This window comes from Myotis daubentonii, chromosome 12 (genome assembly GCF_963259705.1).
Source record: "Myotis daubentonii chromosome 12, mMyoDau2.1, whole genome shotgun sequence".
Classification (NCBI taxonomy): domain Eukaryota; kingdom Metazoa; phylum Chordata; class Mammalia; order Chiroptera; family Vespertilionidae; genus Myotis; species Myotis daubentonii.
Genome location: NC_081851.1, coordinates 65,817,093 through 65,834,982, shown reverse-complemented (window position 1 = coordinate 65,834,982; position 17,890 = coordinate 65,817,093). Strand labels below are relative to the sequence as shown.

General features: G+C 54.2%; 1 protein-coding gene across 1 annotated transcript in view; it reads right to left on the bottom strand.

The window, feature by feature from the left end:
- GALNT14 (polypeptide N-acetylgalactosaminyltransferase 14) overlaps nt 1–17,890 on the bottom strand; it is a 186,202-nt gene that overhangs the window by 12,638 nt on the left and 155,674 nt on the right. The window contains exons 7-11 of the mRNA XM_059660749.1: nt 15,070–15,157; nt 14,378–14,462; nt 13,158–13,261; nt 5,394–5,520; nt 1,865–1,957 (exon numbers count right to left, since the gene is read on the bottom strand). Of these exons, the coding sequence (XP_059516732.1) occupies nt 1,865–1,957; nt 5,394–5,520; nt 13,158–13,261; nt 14,378–14,462; nt 15,070–15,157 (497 nt within the window). The remainder of the gene's footprint in view (nt 1–1,864; nt 1,958–5,393; nt 5,521–13,157; nt 13,262–14,377; nt 14,463–15,069; nt 15,158–17,890) is intronic.

Below are 17,890 nucleotides of genomic sequence, written 5' to 3'. Positions count from 1 at the left end.
CAGATCCTCAGGGAAGACCAACATATAAGGGTGACAAGAGAAAACTGAGGCTGCAAACGAGATGGAGAAGGTAGAGCCCGAGCAGCAGACAAAAGCCAAGACGGTATTTATAGAACCCCAGAGATCAGCAGTGCACTGGGCTGAGAGGGGGTGGGGTGGAGGCGACTCAAACTAATGGGATAACACAGAGATGGTATGGGGTCCAAGGAGTCATGGGTGAGCCAGGTGGGAGCAAGCAAGAGGATGGGGGAGAGGCAAGGCCTCAGATCATAGAGGGGGCGCAGTGGACAGCGAATGCAGGCAGCTGAGTGGCAAAGCTTGGCTCTGAAGGAGCAGAGGACAGGGTGTAGGTACTGAGCCAAGTTGGATTGAAGGAGAGTTTTTATAGAGTTTTCTTTGTCCCTTTTCCTTTTCTTTAAAAAACAAAAAGAAACATTTTTATTGATTTCAGAGAGGAAGGGAGAGGAATAGAGAGATGGAAACATCAATGATGAGAGAGAATCACTGATCAGCTGCCTCCTGCATGCCCACTACTGGGGATCAAGCCCCCAACCCAGACATGTGCCCTGACCAGGAATCAAACCGTGACTTCCTGGTCGATGGTCAACCAACCACTAAGACACACTGGTTGGGCTTCCTTTTCCTTTTATTTTGAAGATGTAAAATGCTGAATAAATTCAAATGCTGACAGGAACCATGCAGCAGAGAAGAGGTGAGAGTTGAGACACATGGAGGGCAAAGTCCCCTAGAGCAGTGGTTCCCACACAGTCTGCACATGAGAATCACCAAGAGGGATGGGGGGCCTTTAAAATATTCCACAGCCCAGGCCACACCCCAGACTAAATCAACTCTCTGTGAGTGGAGTGGAGGCATCAGGTTTTGAAGCTCCCCCAGGGATTGCAATGTGGGGGCTATTTTGGGTTCCATCGCCCTAGAACTTCGCTCCTGAGTTGAGGTCCTCTGACCAGCCCCACAGGGCCACCTGGGAGCTTATCCGAAATGCGGCCCCACTGAACCATCATGCACATTTCAACAAGATCCCCGTGAGGTCTGTGTGCACATTAAAGTTTGATAAGCTCTGAGCCAGGAGGCAGGCGGAGATGAATCCAGGCCGTGGGAACTCGATAAATGTTGATTTATAAATGAATGCAGGAATGAAAGGTGCGTCTGGAGTGTCGGTGGAGGGCTGGCCCGTCACTGTAGGAGACACACCTTGTTCTTGGAGAGGAAAGAGATAGAGAAGGATGGTGCAGATACAGTGAAGTGGATAGGTTGGTGTGTCCTGGGAAGTTGATACCATCTATTCCATCTATAAAAGAGAAGGTGTCATCTACTGTGATTGACAGGAGAGTGTGGACTCAGCAGCTGGGGAGAACGGAGAAGATTTAAATGGATCTGGAGGGAGAACGCTAGCCAGGAAAGAGGGGGACCAGTAGGCATAGCGAGGGCCTCCTGAGACTGATGCTACGGAGTGTCATGTCAGCAGCACCAGGGAGGAGGAGGAGTTAGGCTTGGGTGACGAAGCACCAGGAGGCAGGCACTCCGACCTACAGGTACTGAGGCAGTTTGGTCCCAAATCCTACCTTTCCGTGAAAACCTGGGAATATCAGTCCACTGGACAAGGAGAGCCCACCCACGGAGCTGGTGGTCAGGGTTGCCAGACAGTCATTCCACAGGCGCTGCCTGAGCCCTGCCCGCCCAGAACCCGGCAGGAACCAGAGGCTGTGAAGGGAGAGCCCCGCAGCCTGGGGCTGGGCAGGCTTAGTGGCTGACCAGCTACGCGAAGGCCTGTCAGCACCCGCTCGCCTCGGGCCCGTGAGCTGGGGCTCTTAACTCGGCACAAGTCAACCGGAGGGACACTTACTCTCCGAAGGGCCTCTCCAGGGCGAACGGCCGGGCAGCATAAAAGTACTGCTTGTATTCATCCATCCACACTTCAGCTGTCCGCTTGGTGTTCCTGGGGAGGATAGGGGGTGTCAGGGAGGTACTACCTCAGAGGACCTGGGACATACCCAGTTAAAATACACACGCATGGCCCAGCCGGCATGGCTTAGTGGTTGAGCATCAACCTATGAACCAGGAGGTCACGGTTCTGTTCCTGGTCTGGGCACATGCCCGGGTTGTGGGCTTGATCCCCAGTGTGAGGCATGCAGGAGGCAGCCTATCAATGAATCTCACTTATTATTAATGATTCTCTCTCTCTTTCTTTCTCTCTCTCTCTCTTCCTTCTGCTCTGCAATATATATATATATATATATATATATATATATATATATATATATATATATATATTTTTTTTTTTTTTTTTTTTTAAATGCACACATGTGAGCAAGTTGGCAGCATCACCCAGGCGGGGGCCACCATGGTCCAGTAACTCTACTCTTCCCAGGGTGCTGAGCCCAGCCCCATCCCACCCAGTCTCCAATGGTACCTTCACCCCAAGACATCAGGTGTTCGTAGTAATGACAAACTCTTCCCCAAAAGATATGGAACCGAAAACTACCCAGAAACTGAACTTCTGTGACTCTCAAAAAAGAAACCATAGGAAGAAAAGAGCCAGGACGGCCCGGCACATCCACATAGCGCCAGTAGCCAGGAGGAAAGACAGGGCCTCGCCGCCACCTTGCCCCAGCCTCCCCGGTCCTGCTCCAGGTGCTCCTGCTTTGCACAGGGGGTGTGGGGAGGCCCCAGCTCGCCAAGGTCTCCCTGTTGTCCAAGCAACTAGCTGCTTGCAGGTGTAAAGAATTAAGTAATCAAGCCATCTCAGACATTTTGCTAGAGCACTCTTAGGTTATTTTTAAAATCAGGTATTTGCTCTGAGTCTGACCCTAAAGGACACAGAAAGAAGTCAGAGAGGGACAGAGGCACTGAGAATGTCATCATTTGCTGGGGTCCAACCCCAGCAGGTCCAGGGGTCCCCAAAGGTGTGGACGGAGTCGGCGAAGAAGGAATGACATGGAGACAGCGTTCAGTTGATCAGCAGCCTAGCCAGGATCTCCAGCCAAGATCTCCAGCCAAGTTCTGGTCTGGATCTCCAGCCAAGTTCTGTTCAGGATCTCCAGCGAAGTTCTGGTTAGGATCTCCAGCCAGGTTCTGTGTCCATGTTCTCTTGCTAGGTTCTCCAGCCAGGTTCTGTCCAGGTTCTCCAGCCAGGTTCAGTCACCAGGTTCTAGTCAGGTTCTCTTGCCATGTTCTATCCAGGTTCTGTAGCCAGGTTCTATCTCTAGGTTCTTCAGCCATGTTCTCTCGCTAGGTTCTGTCTCTAGGTTCTGTCTCCAGTTTCTGTCCAGGATCTTTTGCCATGTTCTCTCCAGCGAAGTTCTTCTGTCTCTAGGTTCTGTGTAGGTTCTGTGTCTAGGTTCTGTGTCTAGGTTCTGTGTGTTGGTTCTGTGTCTAGGTTCTGTCCCCTGTTGTCTTGTTACACCTGTATTTATACCAGTTGATTCCAATCCTATCAATCTCTATTCCAAAGGTTAGGGCGTTTCTTATCTCCATTCCAGGGAGTAAAGATTATGTAGCTTAAGCATGACTGTTCGTAGTTAAAGTGATTAATTACCCGCCTGGCACTTAGTTAAGGGGTTTTATTCCCTCCCTAACTTCAGGGGGAAATCCCTACCTGGGGAAACAACCTTTCTCAGAGAGGTGACCTTGGTTAAAACACATAGTGCCAAGAAGGTGAGCAAACATATTAAGAACAGTATGCCATATATGCCAGGTCCCTTGAAACAGCAAGCATGGACCGGCTCCCTGCAATCAGTCAGCGGTCAAAGAGGCAGGGACACCGGGAAGAAGCCCGGAGCACAGAAACAGCTCATCAGAAGACAACCAGATGCCAGGGGCACTGTGGGGAGCAGCCCCTGCGGAGGCCCTAGGCAGTGAACTTGGGGCTCACGAAAGACGGGGTGCTCCTCCAGATTCCTGGTTCTATTTGGAGCACAGGCATTCAACAGAGGGCTGTGGCGAGCCCTTCCATTCAGGCTGATGGGCCTGAAAGGAGTCATGCACACGCAGCCCAGTTCTTGGGGCTCTGAAGGCAGTTCTTGTCTTATTGACCCTTCCACTGGCCGAACCATCAGCAAACCGGAAGCTGCTCAGGAGACACTGTACCTCATTCCTCTAACCCCTGAATGACCCACTGGTGGCATGCAGGATGCCACTGGCCAGGGTCCAGGCTCAAGGACAATGGATGTACTGGAATCCCAAGGCTCTGCCTCTCATTCCCTGGCTGGCCCCATTCTACAGCACAGCCACAGGGCTTTCCTATGTCCCCAGCTCATCCTTCCCTCTGAAACACCCGAGAGCTGAGGCAGCCCCACCTCTGTTCCCCGCTGCCCCTGCCTGCAGGGTTTCTCATTGCCCACCCTTGCCCACCACATTTCTAAAAGGTGTTAACTTTCCCATGACTCAAACCTACACCTCCTCTGAGCCTGCCGTGTCAGAACGTGACCCAGACCTGTTCATATATGTGAAAAACCGAGCATGGAAGTGTGCAGAGGAGGAAAGTGACACCCAGAGGAAGAAAAACACCGAATGAGGTGCTTAGTCCTCCTTCCCCCAAATGGACCAAATCATAGGAAAAAAGTGAATAAATAGGTGAGAAAATGAGTAAAGACAAGAGGATTAGGGGAAGGGAGAGAAGGTGCTAGAAAAAAAATGAAAAACAGGAAGCAGAAATACAGTGGGGCCTTGACTTAAGAGTTTAATTCGTTCTGAGACCGAGCTCGTTAAGGAGCTCGTTAACTCAAATTACTCTGTCAACTCAATGCAAAAAATCGGCGGAGAGACAGCTGGTATCTCAAAAAACTCATTAGTCGGGACACTCGTAAGTCAAGGTCCCACTGTACATAAATTTTTTATTTAAAGGAGGGGAGAAAGGTTGAAAGAGAAGAAATCAAGCAGAGAAGGATGTACGCAGGGAGAGCAGGAAAAGGCACGTGGACACCCCTGGGTCACCGAGTCCTTCCCGGCCAGGAGATGAGGGCACTAGGAGAGGAGCCCAGGGCCAGCCCTCGAGCAGGCGTGGGCCTTGGATCCCCTGTGCCTCCCCATTCCCGAATCTTCCCTGGTGACTCAGCAGGCCTTCTAGAACTCAGGGGCCCAAACCGCTGCCCTTCCCTGACCCCAAACAACACAAAATGCCCAGAACCTTGAGCTCAATGACTTAAAGCCCCCAAGGCCACACGTGGGGCCTTGACAGCCTGGGGGTCCCTGCCAAACGCTGGACGGGCAGCCCTGACCCCCCTGCATAGGAAGAGGCCTGAGGGTGAGCCATGTGGCTCCTGACCACCCAGAACACTCGGGCAACCTGCCAGGGAACCCGGGCAGCCACAGCCCATGGCCAGGAAAGCCCTCGGCCACTGCAGCCCCTTTGTAGCCCCCGGACGCGCACTTACTTTATATACGTGTTGGCGTTTCCGTCCGGAAAAACATATGGGTGCTTCTTCCGGAAGACGTGGCCCACGCGGCTGCAGGGGACGATCTCTAGGCTGCCCCCACACATCCACACTCTGAAGGACATTTCTGCAAGACAGCATGCCTCCCGTCACGGCTCTGCCTCAAGGGGGTGGGTGGGCACAGGAAGGCAGCTTGGAGGCACCAGGAAACACCAGGCCTGACGAGGCGGTCAGGGCCCGCCGCACCCCGCTGAGGAGGATGCAGGGCTAACAGCTGTGCGCTCCACGGGCTGGGCAATCTGATTCCACATCCACAGGTGGGGATGCTGATAACTCACACCTGGGAGGGTGGTGTGCGCTAATTCGGGAACAGTGGCCTGCGTGGAGGAGGAGCATGTATCTCAATCAGCCCGGGAACACGTGCAGGGCGGGGCCTGCGATGCCTTAGTCTGGAGAACAGGAGCCTTGGGGCCAGGAGAGTGCTGCTTTTGGACACGAGGAAGGTTTCAGTGTGGAAGACATTAAACTCCCTCACAGAACCCCAGAGGGTTAGAATCAGGACCAAGGAGAAAGAATTTCCATTGGAGAATATGGGAGAATTTGCTGTCAGTCGAGATCCAGATAGAAGTGGCTGTCTCAGAGCTAGGGGTTTCTGCACTCCGACAGGCCAGCAAACCACAGGGCCCGTGTGCAAGCAAGAGGACCAGTCAATTCCAGCAGGCACCTCCCACACCCAGAGTGCAGTTCTCCTCGCTGCCCCTCCCCGCTCCTGCTCTGTCTCCCTTCGTTCCAACTACCCAAGCAGGTGCCTGATCCTGATCCTCATCTGCTTTGTCACTCACACTCCTCAGCCACCCTATACCTGTCTGTCCCCTACTGCCCCCTGCCGTGTGTCCCTGGAAAAGCTACTGGTTTGCAGACAAGACTTCCTCCGTTGCCACCTTCGCCCCACCCACCCGGGTGCTGCCAGATGGGCTACAGCGCATTCCCAGGAAGCTCAGATTTCTCTCAAGCGGGGACAATGTGCACATTACGATGAAGAAAGGACTCCTCAAGGTTGAATAATGGCAAGAACATGGGGTGGGGAAGAAACGGGAAGAGCGTGGCTTTGGGGTCAGCCGCATCAGGGGGGAACCTGCTTGCCCCGGCTGAGGCTGGGTCTCCTACTATGTCAGACAAAGATCATAAAAATACTCCACAGGGTCACTGTCCACATGAAATGAAATCTTGAGAATAACTGAAAACTCTCAGTGAGGTGGGAAGATCAGCAGCAGCTATGCAGCCAGTGTCTTTAGCACACGGACACCGATGGCATTGCCACCTCTGCCCATGTCCAGCTCCCTCCTTCTGCCAGGGGAGGCATTTGAAATTCACGGACCAACATTCGAGACTTTTACTCTCCATCAAGGTCCCCAGTGCAGTGATCTGGCGTTTGGCGGGGGCAGTGGGGATCGTGTGCCCCAAGCTGACGCCTGTGGGAGGCTAGGAGCAATGAGTGGGCTGAGCTGACTGCACAGCCAGCCCCCCCCCCCCCAACCTTGCAGTGAGTGTGTCCAGGGAATTAGCACACTTGTGAATTTAGTCTCCGGAATGTCTTCCCTTAGCAGGTGTGAGGTCTACTGTGCTGCCATGGACGCCTTCCCAGGATCTCAAAACACGGTCTGCTCTTGTTCCTAAAAAGGAAAACACTCTCATCCCTCAACACGAGGGATGGGGGCTTGCCTACGAGATATAACCTACACACCCCGTGCCAGCTTTCTCCCAAAAATACGCACACGTTTCCGCTATGGTCTCTTCCTTTCCACTTATTCAAATGAGACATATGTTCCCTCCTCATTTGCAAAGTGAGGCCTCACCTCCAACTTATGTCTCAATCCTATCCCCTTCGCCCGACACCTGCTCCTTTCCCTGTGTTCACGAGGCCCAGCACGGAGCTTTTCTCTGAATCTGCTGACTCCGCTCCCCTCTGCCCCGGCCAGGCCATGCAGCGGGCCCCGCCTGAGACAGTGCTGTCACCTGACCCTGCCCTTCCCACTCCTCTGGTCTCCTAGCGTTCATTCTTCACACCAAGGCTCTGGGGGTCTTCCTGACATGGCTTCCTCACCTGATCCCCACGTTCGCTTGACACTAAGGCCTCCCCTCCATCCCGCAGCCCCAGCTCTGCTCGGGCTCCACACCAGCGAGGTGCACTGGATGCCATCAGGCACAGTGTCTCCCCCCCTCCCCAACAGCCTGCCCCCTCTCCTCCGCCTCTAAACCCGCTCTTCCTGCTCCCCGTTTTCCCACCTGCTGCTTTTACTTCAATCTTCAGAGCCTCTCAGCTCCGCACACATCAGCCACGGGAGGAAAACGACCCCTTCGTGTACCTCTGGCTGGGTTTTGTTCCGTCCTCCCTCCGGTGACAGCCTGTTAGTCACCCCAACATCCCAACAGCCTCTGGGGCGCGCACCTGGGCATGGGCTTTAGCGAGCAGCCCCGAGAGGGAACAGAGCAGCCTGCTTTCACTCTGCTCTCCAAATCGGGGAAAGAGGTGACTTTTCATCAGACTCAGGGGTTCTTCTCAGGCGAGGCCATTTCCCTCCCCTGGAGCCACCAAGCCTGGGAAGGGCGAGGCTGGCGGAAGGCTGGAGGGCTAAACCATTCCAGCAGGTCCCACACCATCTCCTCGAACAAACGCTGCTCGCACGGAGCCTGAAGGGGAAGTGGAGGCCCTGCTTCTAATTAACCTTCCCAGGGAGATGGCAGTGGGGTCTGGTCCTATTGTTGCTGGAACAAATGACTACACTCACCTAGTGTGTGGGGTTTGCTTGGGCCTCTGCTGAGGGCCTCCCAAGGGCAAAATAAAAAAAATCAAGGTGTAGGTGGGCAGGATCCTGCTCCTGTCTGGGGGCCTGAAGAACCTGCCTCCAAGCTCCTCCAGGTTGTTCAGAGCTTAGTTCCTCGCGGGTGTGGGGCTGAGGGTCCCTCTTCCTTGCTGGCTGTAGGCCAGGAACCTCTACGTCCATGCTTCCCCCTCCTCCTTCAAGCCAGCAGTGGCCAAATCAGCCTCGCTCATGCTGCCCCTGTCTCTGCCTTCTCCTGTTTCATCACTTCTGCCTCCAACTGAAGAAAGTTCTCTGCTTTTGAGGGCTCACGTGATCAGACTGGGCCCCTGGATAATCCAGGATCATCTCCTAATGTCACGGTCAGCAGCCTTCATCACATCTGCAAAGTCCCTTTTGTTGTGGGAGGTGAAGCCCTGACAGGTTCTAGGTGACACGATGCTCTCCTTGCCCCAGCTTTGGCCAGCTCTCTTCTCCAAGGGGCCTTGACCCTGGCCCCTATCCTCACTGAGCCTACATTTCCCAGCTGCAGCGAGAATCCTGCTGAGCCAGCTGAGAGGGAATCCCCCACCCTTGTCATTTCCACCCACCGACCCCCTCCCTACCTCCTGTTCTTGGATTCAGAGTTGACCCATCTCCCTGCCTTACTGCCAGTCCTGACCCCTGCTGTGGGAGTCCCGAGTGAAGTCTTCCTAACCATTTGAACAAGACTCCGAGTCACTCTTTCCTTTGCACGGGGGTTAGGAGTGGGTATCTTTTGGGGGCAGGCCATTCTCCCTACCACTGTCTCCACCTTAAAGACTTGGAAAGAGGCTCCGTGAAGCAAAGTACCTATTCCAAGGACACAGCCAGTAACGACTAGAGGATTCAAACTCTGGCCCATCGGATCCTGCAGCCCATGTCCATACACACAGTGAGTGTGCCAAGCCTGACACACCCTGACGTCCTCGACTACATTCTAAGGGGAGGGGGGTGGTGGTAGCTCCTCTCCAGGCCTCACCTTGTGTCTTTCCTCAGCACTGCCTTTGTATTTGCTATGGTTTAGAAATCCCCCCTTCTAAATCCAGGAACCCCACACTCACCCTTCATACATGTGCTAAGGCCTCCTTTTTTTTTTTTTTTTTAAGAAATGTGCAACCCCCACCTACACACACACACACACACACACACACACACACACACACACACACACATCACTGAGCAACTGCTTCCAGCGACAAAAAGCTAAAAGTGAGGTGCAGCTGGAAGTGAGTAGATGTATCAGATATGCTGTGCGTCCTGTGTTATGTAAATTGGAGTCTAAGCATGCAATTTTAATGCAAAACAACTGGGGGGGGAAAGGCTAAAAGCCACATTCCCCTGAAGCCTGCTCCTATGCTAAACTGCAGGTGTAATTATCAAAACTATTCAGCTCCCCTTAGAAACACTGTGTGGGAATAGTCACCTTACAGAGCTCAGGCTGGGTGAGGCATGGGGGCTGGGTGAGGGCATGGGGGCTGCGTGAGGGTATGGGGGCTGGGTGAGGGCATGGGGGCTGGGTGAGGGCATGGGGGCTGGGTGAGGGCATGGGGGCTGGGTGAGGCATGGGGGCCGGCTTTCCCAGGCAGCTGAGGCTGCTTCCAGCAGATGAAAGTGAGAGGGGCGGGCAGGGGCAGCATGCCACCGAGGACCCGGGAGGTCACCCTGGCCAGAGCCTTTCTCAGGAATTTCATGGATTCTGTGCTGTGAACTACAGTCAATGCCAAATAGGCAAATGTGCCTGGCACACACAGCACTCCCACTCCTTGGAAAGGAAGCACCTGTTCCCGCTGTTTTTTTTTCTCCGTTTAATGCAGTGAGACCTGTTGTGCATGGAGCCTCACAGATGCGACATATGTTGACCTTCCCACCCTGACTCCTCTTCCCGGTCTCTTGCTTTTGAGCACAGAGAGCAGATTCCACCGTCAGGGCCTGGCGGACGAGAAGCTGGATGAGTGTTCTTGCCTTGTTCCAAGTTTAGCAGGAGGCAGGGCGGCAGGCACAAGAGTAAACACAAATGCATGGGAGCGCTCAGTGCCAGGGTGAAGAGGAGACCCAGTGCTAGGGGCACAGAGCAGGGGGGGTGGGGAGGGGGCGACAGAGGAGGCAGGGAAGGCGTCTAAGTCCTGGGGGAGGCGCCCAGTGCTGTGCTCCTCAGCTTGGTGGGAAGGGGCTAGGTCGCTGGAGCCTGGGCCGTCAGGGCAGAGCCTCTGGACTGAGGGCTGGAGGGGTGGACAAGGCCAAGGAGGGGCCCAGCTGAGGAGCGTGCGCCTCGTCCTTAGGACAACAAGCAGACAGTGGTGGCGCCAGGCCTGGGAGGGTGGCCGAGACCTGCATCTCGGAGAGAGCACTTTGGCAGGCGTGTGGGAGGATGGCTCTGAGGGGAGAAGACGAGAGGCGGGGGCCATTCACGAGAGTATTGGGGATGAAGAGGGGAATGGGTGTGAACAATGGTGGGGGTTCAGGTCTCGGGACTTGGTGAGCTGCCTGGTCCTCAGCATCCACTTGGTCCCTGGAGCAATTCCCTGGTGGCCTCCACCCTCCCAGCAACTGCTCCTTTCTCTGGCACCTCACCCGGCCTTCCCCTCAAGGACTCGCCACACCCTGGCACGGAACCCACTTCACGCTCACACATCTCCTCCACGTCTCAACACCACCTCTGCTTGCAGCTGAAGCATCATCGCCCTCCAACCCCATCAGACCCCTGATCATCACTCCCATCCTGCAGGGACTCTCCCGAACGCCCACCTTCATGTCCTCAGGTGCCCGGCTACCCTCCCCCACAGCATTGATGCCGTCCACACGCTTGGTCCACCACGGGAAAAGCACTGCATTTCCTGGCACACGCAACGCTAAGAAAAAGAAAGCCCGGTGCTGGCACCGGCTGTAGCTTGTGGAATGCTGGGAGGGGAGAACACCACGTGTCCCCGGGACAGCTGTCTGCACCACCTTTTCTGTGATGGAGTGTAGACTGCTCTCCCCCAGCTGTGCAGAAGCCCCCACTGCTTCCCCATTTGAATCAGCCCCAGATAAGGCAGCCGACTTGGAAGCGACCACATGAGATCACCAGTTGATCCGAGCAGATGTGTGTCAACATTGCTACACAGAGAAGGCACTGGTGGGCGGGACCGAATGTGCCATCATTAAAAGTAACGTGTTCTCTGAGTCCAAATGGGGCTGCCCGTGGAAGAAGGAACACACTCACGTTGTGAGGTTCAAAAGGGCACAAGCCCCGACAGACAAAAGCGAGAGGGAGGTGGGCTTGGACGTAGAAGAATTTTCTAGTGCTTCAACACAAAATTCTCAGCAACGGAACATGCTGAATTGTGAAGGGGCGACCGCATCGCTGTGGTAGCATCTGAGCAGAGATCGGACGACCGCTGGCTGTCAAAGTGTCGCAGAAAGAATCCATTTGGCAGCTGGGACAAAAGGCTAGAGCTCGTCACTAAAGGCCATGCTCTGATCATCAGGACATCGGCCGGCTCCGCCCAGAAAGAGGGAAATCTCATCCCCATTGAGAACAAGGGTGGACCTGTCTTTACTACTAAGTCCTCCTGGGCCGGTGCCTGCAGATCTGACCCCAAACCCCACCAGAGGTCCCCTCATGTTCCGGGACTGGGTCCAAGACGGGGAGTCAGTGTGGTTGGGGGTGTTGGGATTTTCTGCTTTGTTGGCCAAGCTTCCAATCTGGCCCCCGTGTGGCAGGAGACAGACTCTTCTGATGGATCTCCCCGCACTGCCCAGTTTGGGAGAACAGATGCGGTGGGTCAGGCCAACAGCCATAAATTCCCGGGGAATAACTCTTAGTGACTGAGGAAGATGCCATAAAACACTCTGGAGGCAGGGACAGGAGAAAACAATGGCAGAGGACAATGCACCAGATCACTGCTAAATGCCTGGAGAGCCCATGCATCATTCTCCTGGCCTCTGCCCCGCTCGGGGAGCCCGTGCCAAACACAGTGCCCAGTGCCCAGGGAGGAGACGGCCCCCAGCACTGCAGGACTCTTCCTCTCCCCTTACCGAGTTACTGAGGCCTCCTTTGTGGCAGACACTATACTAAGCACTCAGACAGCTGTGTACAAAGCAGACCCAAATCCCCGCCTGTGTGCAGCTCCTATTCTAGTCATCTCTTAGGACTCACTGCTGGAAGGAAGGAAGGGACGCTAACATTTCTCGTGCCCATGTGGTGTGGTGCCTGCATTTTTATAGACTTACCTCAATGGATTTTCACAGTGACCCCAAGAAGCACCCCAACATTATGCTTTAAATACACAAGGAAACTGGAAGGCCACTAAGTGTCATCAACCAGATGGAATGGGCCTCTGACTGCTCTTTCTGCAAACTGCAGCCCTCACCACTGTGGCTGCACCTGGCCCGCTGCTGGCACAGTTTTGGAACCTTAACCCAGCCCCTCCACCCCACCCCTTTCTCTGCACTGAAAGATAAGGACAAGCTGCCCCCAGAGTTTCTGTCGCAATCACCCCAGAGCCTCCTCATTAACCCAGTGCTGAGTGCTATATGCCTAGAGCAGCCAACAGATGTGAGCCAGATGTTTCCAGTGTCACTGTCTATCCAGCTCTTCATTCTTTCTCTCCAGACTCATTGCAACTCCAAATTCTCAAAGTTCCCTGTTCCAAACTCATGCCTGCCTCTGGCCCTGGGCGTTCCTCTTTGGTTTTCCTGGCTATTGCATCTCCACTTCCCCCTCAGGGTCTGCCTGGTCCTCAGCATCCACGTGGTCCTATGGAGCGAATCCCCGATTGCCTCCACCCTCCCAGCAACCGCTCCCTTCTCTGGTGCCCCACCTGGCCTTCCCCCAAAGGAGTCACTTAGTCCCCATTCCATGACCCTTTTTCCCAGGCACATGTGGTCCAAGGACACACCTTCCCCACCCCAGCTCCAGGGCACAGAGGCAGTAACTCACCAAAGTTCTCCCCACCCCAGATGTCCATGTCCATGTCATACTTCCCCAGGAAATTGAACCAGGATTTGTCCATCACGAAGAGCCCTCCAGCTATGATGGGAGTCCTGTGCATAGAGGAGAAGATAGAGCATCAACTCTGGGAGGGGATCATTTGTTACAGTCTTCTGCCCTAGCTGCCCAGAACTCCAGGCCATTTTCTTACCATTTTTGCTCCTCTTCGGGGAGGCCAATGTTTTCCATCTCATCTAACACACAAACTTGCTCCTGGGGTTTTCCCTTCGATTATAAGTCTCCTGACCTGGCAGACAGGCTAACTCGCTCATCAGCACACCTGCCATGGGGGACCAGGGCTCGCAGCCCCCCGGCTGCTCTGAGGGCCTCCCCCAGGCCCTGCTCAGCATGGCTCTCTGGGGAGCTCACTATTGGTATGGGGGCCGGGGGCCACTGAACAGGCAGAGAAGGGCTGAGGTAGCAACTGTCAAGTGCGAGTCCATTTCTTGAGACTGAGCTCCTCTCCCCTTTTTCCTTTTTCCCCTCTGTTACGGGTTGAGTTATGTCCCCCTAAAGGTCGTGTTGGGGTCTTAACCCCAGTACCTCAGAAGGTGATCTGATTTGGAGAGAGGGTCTTTACAGAGGTAAGCAAGTTAAAAGGAAGTCATTAGGGTGGTCACACTGGGGCCTGGAGGAGAGAATGTAGATCAGGACAAAGTCTCCCTCGGCCGCACCAGCCACTGTCACGTCCTCACACAAAACAGAGTAGGTGTGTTTGCTGATCAGCCGCAGTGGCCAGGCCTTGGTGTCAGCCTCCACTTACTGCAACGGCTGACGCCACCTTCCTGGGCTTAATCTTGACATCCAAGACCTGGGCTCTCCTCCTGTCCTGAAGGCACTTTTACTCCTGTCAGAGGCTCAAACAGGACCCTTTGGGACCCTCCTGTGCTTAGCAGGAAGCACAAGTACATCATGACATATTTGTCGATGGACAACCTTGGGCAACTCCCCAGCAGAAGGTCTCCACCAGCCCCATCTCCTTAATAGAAGTTTCCATGAGGACAGAAACCTCCTAAAATGAGGGCAGAAGTGGCGCTGGCCTGGCAAAGGGCTCTCTTGGTCTCTGCCCAATCTTTTGAGCATCCAATGCTGCACACCTCCGTCTACCTTGTGAGAGAGGGAAGGAGCAGGAGGGAATGACTCAGCCACCCACCCTGGCCCTGACCTACCTGATGGGCTCCGAGGGGTCCAGGCGCTGAGCCTTCTGTTCTGGGGAGAGCTGCTCCCATTGGAAGTGGAGGCTCCAGTCAAACCCTAAAACACAGCACCCTCTCGGTTGATCTGGCCTCTCCAGGGTACCTGCCGAGCTCGCTCATTCTGTCCCTGTTCTTGAAGGGCATGCATGTACCCGGTTTCCCGGGGAAGCTGGACCCAGGGATACCAAGCCTCACCCCGCTGAGCAGAAGCAGAGTCACCTCGGCCCATTTCCCTTCTCTTTTTTCTGCTTCCTGTCTCTCTGCACCTTCTCTGCAGTTAGGGATGAAGGGGAGAGGGTACAAGGGGCGATGTAACAGAGCCCCAAGGGGTGAAGATGGTCAGCTGTGGAATGTGGCCCTTGGCCAGGAGCCTTGGGAAGGTGGAACAGGAGGTTTGGAGGGGCAGAAACACCTAAAGTTGGTCTTGGGGTGGAGGCGGCACTAGGTCTGGGTATGAGGCCTGCGCTGGAGCAGAGCTTGGGGGCTGAGAGCGACCTGCCCCTCCCCTGTGGTAAGGGCCACCTGGGAGCTACTGACATTAGGGGATGCAGAGCTGGATGTTGCAGACAAGCCACGAGGAGGCAAGTTTTGCTCCCTCTCCCCCTGGACAGCAATGACCGGGAGGAACCAAAAGTGTCCCCGGGAGAAGGCATCAGCGCACTCACCCCCCCTGAGCTCCGTGGCCGACTCGATGTAGCTGAAGGTGTCCAGGTTGATGATATCGATCACCGGGCACACCACCCGCGTGTAGTCCTGCCAAACAACAAACCCGCGCTCGGTGTGTGGTGTGGGGGGAATCGGGGAGCTTGGCAGGCCTCCCCCTGGCAGTGCCAGAGACTGGTTTGGGGGCCTTGACCAAACACTTTCCTCCCTGTGTCTCAATGATCTCATCTGTGAAATGGGGCACCGGACACTGTGACCACCCCAGCACAGTGGAGACAGACACGGCAGAGGCTGGCTGAGAGGGCTGGGCGCTGAGGAAGGGGACAACAGAGGGGGCTCCAGAAGTCTTTCACCATCAGGAGGCACTCAGGAGGCGGAGGACAGAGTCAGCTGGGAAGGTGACCTCCAGCCTGCAGCCCCAAGGAGCAGCCTCACCCCTGGGAACCTCCTGGAGTTTTCAAACACTTTCGTTCTATGCCTATGTCTCTAGGCAAGTTGATGACTAGCGTTTGATGAGCCACCACCATGTGGATTGCACATAGCCTTGCGGTGGTGGCTTCATCACCTCCCTCATTGCACTCCCTTCCCTCAGTTCCCTATTTCTGTCACAGGACCATCACATATCCCACGTCCTCCCCAGCACTAAACTAAGAAGCTTCATCTCTGCGCATCATCCAGACTGCTCCTCTGAATGACTCCTGCCTCTCCTTTATCCCCTCACATCTGGGTACTGCAATGTACTCCCCTCCCGCCCCCTCTCACCCTTTCCCTTCCAGTCTACAGGCGGCTGACAAAGTCGTGTTTCTCATATGCACACCTCACCCTGCAGCTCAACAGTTAAAGATCTGCGCTGCCTGGAAGAGAAGGTTCAAACTCCTTAGCCTGGCATCCAGGACCGTCAAAAACAGGCCTGCATCTACTTTTCCAGCCTCACCGCTTGCTACTGGCCCCAGGCCGCCCTGCCCACAGGCATCAAAGTCATCCAGAGGACAGTCTCGAAATCTGCAAGACAAACTCACTACCTCTCGGGGGCCGCCAAGGCATTGTATATATTTTAAATGTTCCCTAGTTCTGAGTGAACACCCGGTACCTGGTGTGCAGGAGGGGACGCTGGGCCCTGTGGGCAGTGAACTAGCTGTGGGCAGGGAGAGTGGATGGCTAACTAGAGCCCAGCAGCCGAGGAGACCCAGACAGGACCACTTCCCCAATGCCCCGCACCCACACCCCTGGCTGGCACAGGTGGGAACCTCTGTTTCTCTTTGCAGCCATTTAATTTCCTGGTTCAATCTCTCTTCCAAATGAGGCTGTCTTCTTATTTTAAGGTCAGATTCACCAAGTGCCTGCTTCTACGTTCACAGATTTAATCTGGCCCTCAGCCTCCATGTGTGACTCATCCTGACAGTGACAAGGTGCCTCTGAGGCCAACTGGCCCACGTGGGGAAAAGTGCTCATTTCCAATGCATTGCTTCCACCTCTGGGATGTGCACAGATGCTTTCTTCATGGTCGACACAGCACCTGCCCAGCTGCCACAGTTCTTTGGGGCTCCTCGCAGGCCACTGTCATCATGCATCTGTGTGTGTGTACACACACACACACACACACACACACACAGCCGTCCACACCAATGTCTATGCACAGACACACCCCTAAAGACATTCTTGTGATTTGAATTCTTAAATGTTCTCAGGAGATCAGAGACTGACCTTTTGTGAGGCTGATCAAACCCTCATTTTGCCTTTGCTTGCTGAGCTTGGGGGGTCTGCATCATCACCAAGTCCTCTATAGACCCTTGTACTGAACGATAAAGGACTAACCTTCCCCAAAGATATGCCTGGCCCTTGCCCAGAGCCTTTGAGGTAACTTCTAAGCCCTTGGGATGTCCTGCCTGTGAGAATATCTCTATTTGCTGGGAGCCTATGGGCTGCAACAGATAGGCTATGCTAACAATGTGATTTAGGATGAGGGCCTTGGCCATGTGGTCCAACTCAACTTGACTTCTGGAGGTGCATGGACAGCATGGGGGTGATCAGCCATGTCTGTGTGACTGACCCCAAGAAAAACCGTGGACAACAAGGCTCAGGTGGGCTTCCTGTTTCGCAACACTCTGTGCACGATGCCACCATCCCTGCTGGGAGAAGTAAGTGCTGTGTGTGCAGGAGGACTGGGACAGGGCAACTGGAAGTTTGTGCCTGGAGCTCTCCGTGTGTACCTTTTCCCGTTGCTAATTTTAATCTCTATTCCAGTGATGGCGAACCTTTTGAGCTCGGGTGTGTCAGCATTTTGAAAAACCCTGACTTAACTCTGGTGCCGTGTCACATATAGAAATTTTGTGATATTTGCAACCATAGTAAAACAAAGACTTATATTTTTGATATTTATTTTATATATTTAAAAGCCATTTAACAAAGAAAAATCAACCAAAAAAATGAGTTCGCGTGTCACCTCTTACACATGTGTCCATAGGTTCGCCATCACTGCTATTCTTTTTTTTTTTTAAATATATTTTACTGATTTTTTACAGAGAGGAATAGAGAGTTAGAAACATTGATGAGAGGGAAACATGGATCAACTGCCTCCTGCACGCCCCCTGCTGGGGATGCGCCCGCAACCAAGGTACATGCCCTTGACCAGAATCGAACCTGGGACCCTTCAGTCCACAGGCCGACGCTCTATCCACTGAGCCAAACCGGTTAGGGCTCTCTATTCTTTCACTGTAAGAACATGACTGTAACAGCTCTGTTATGTTTCAAGTCTTTCCAGAAAACTCTTGAACCTGAGGGTTCAGTATCTGGAAATTGAAATGCAAAAGGAAATGCTGTTTG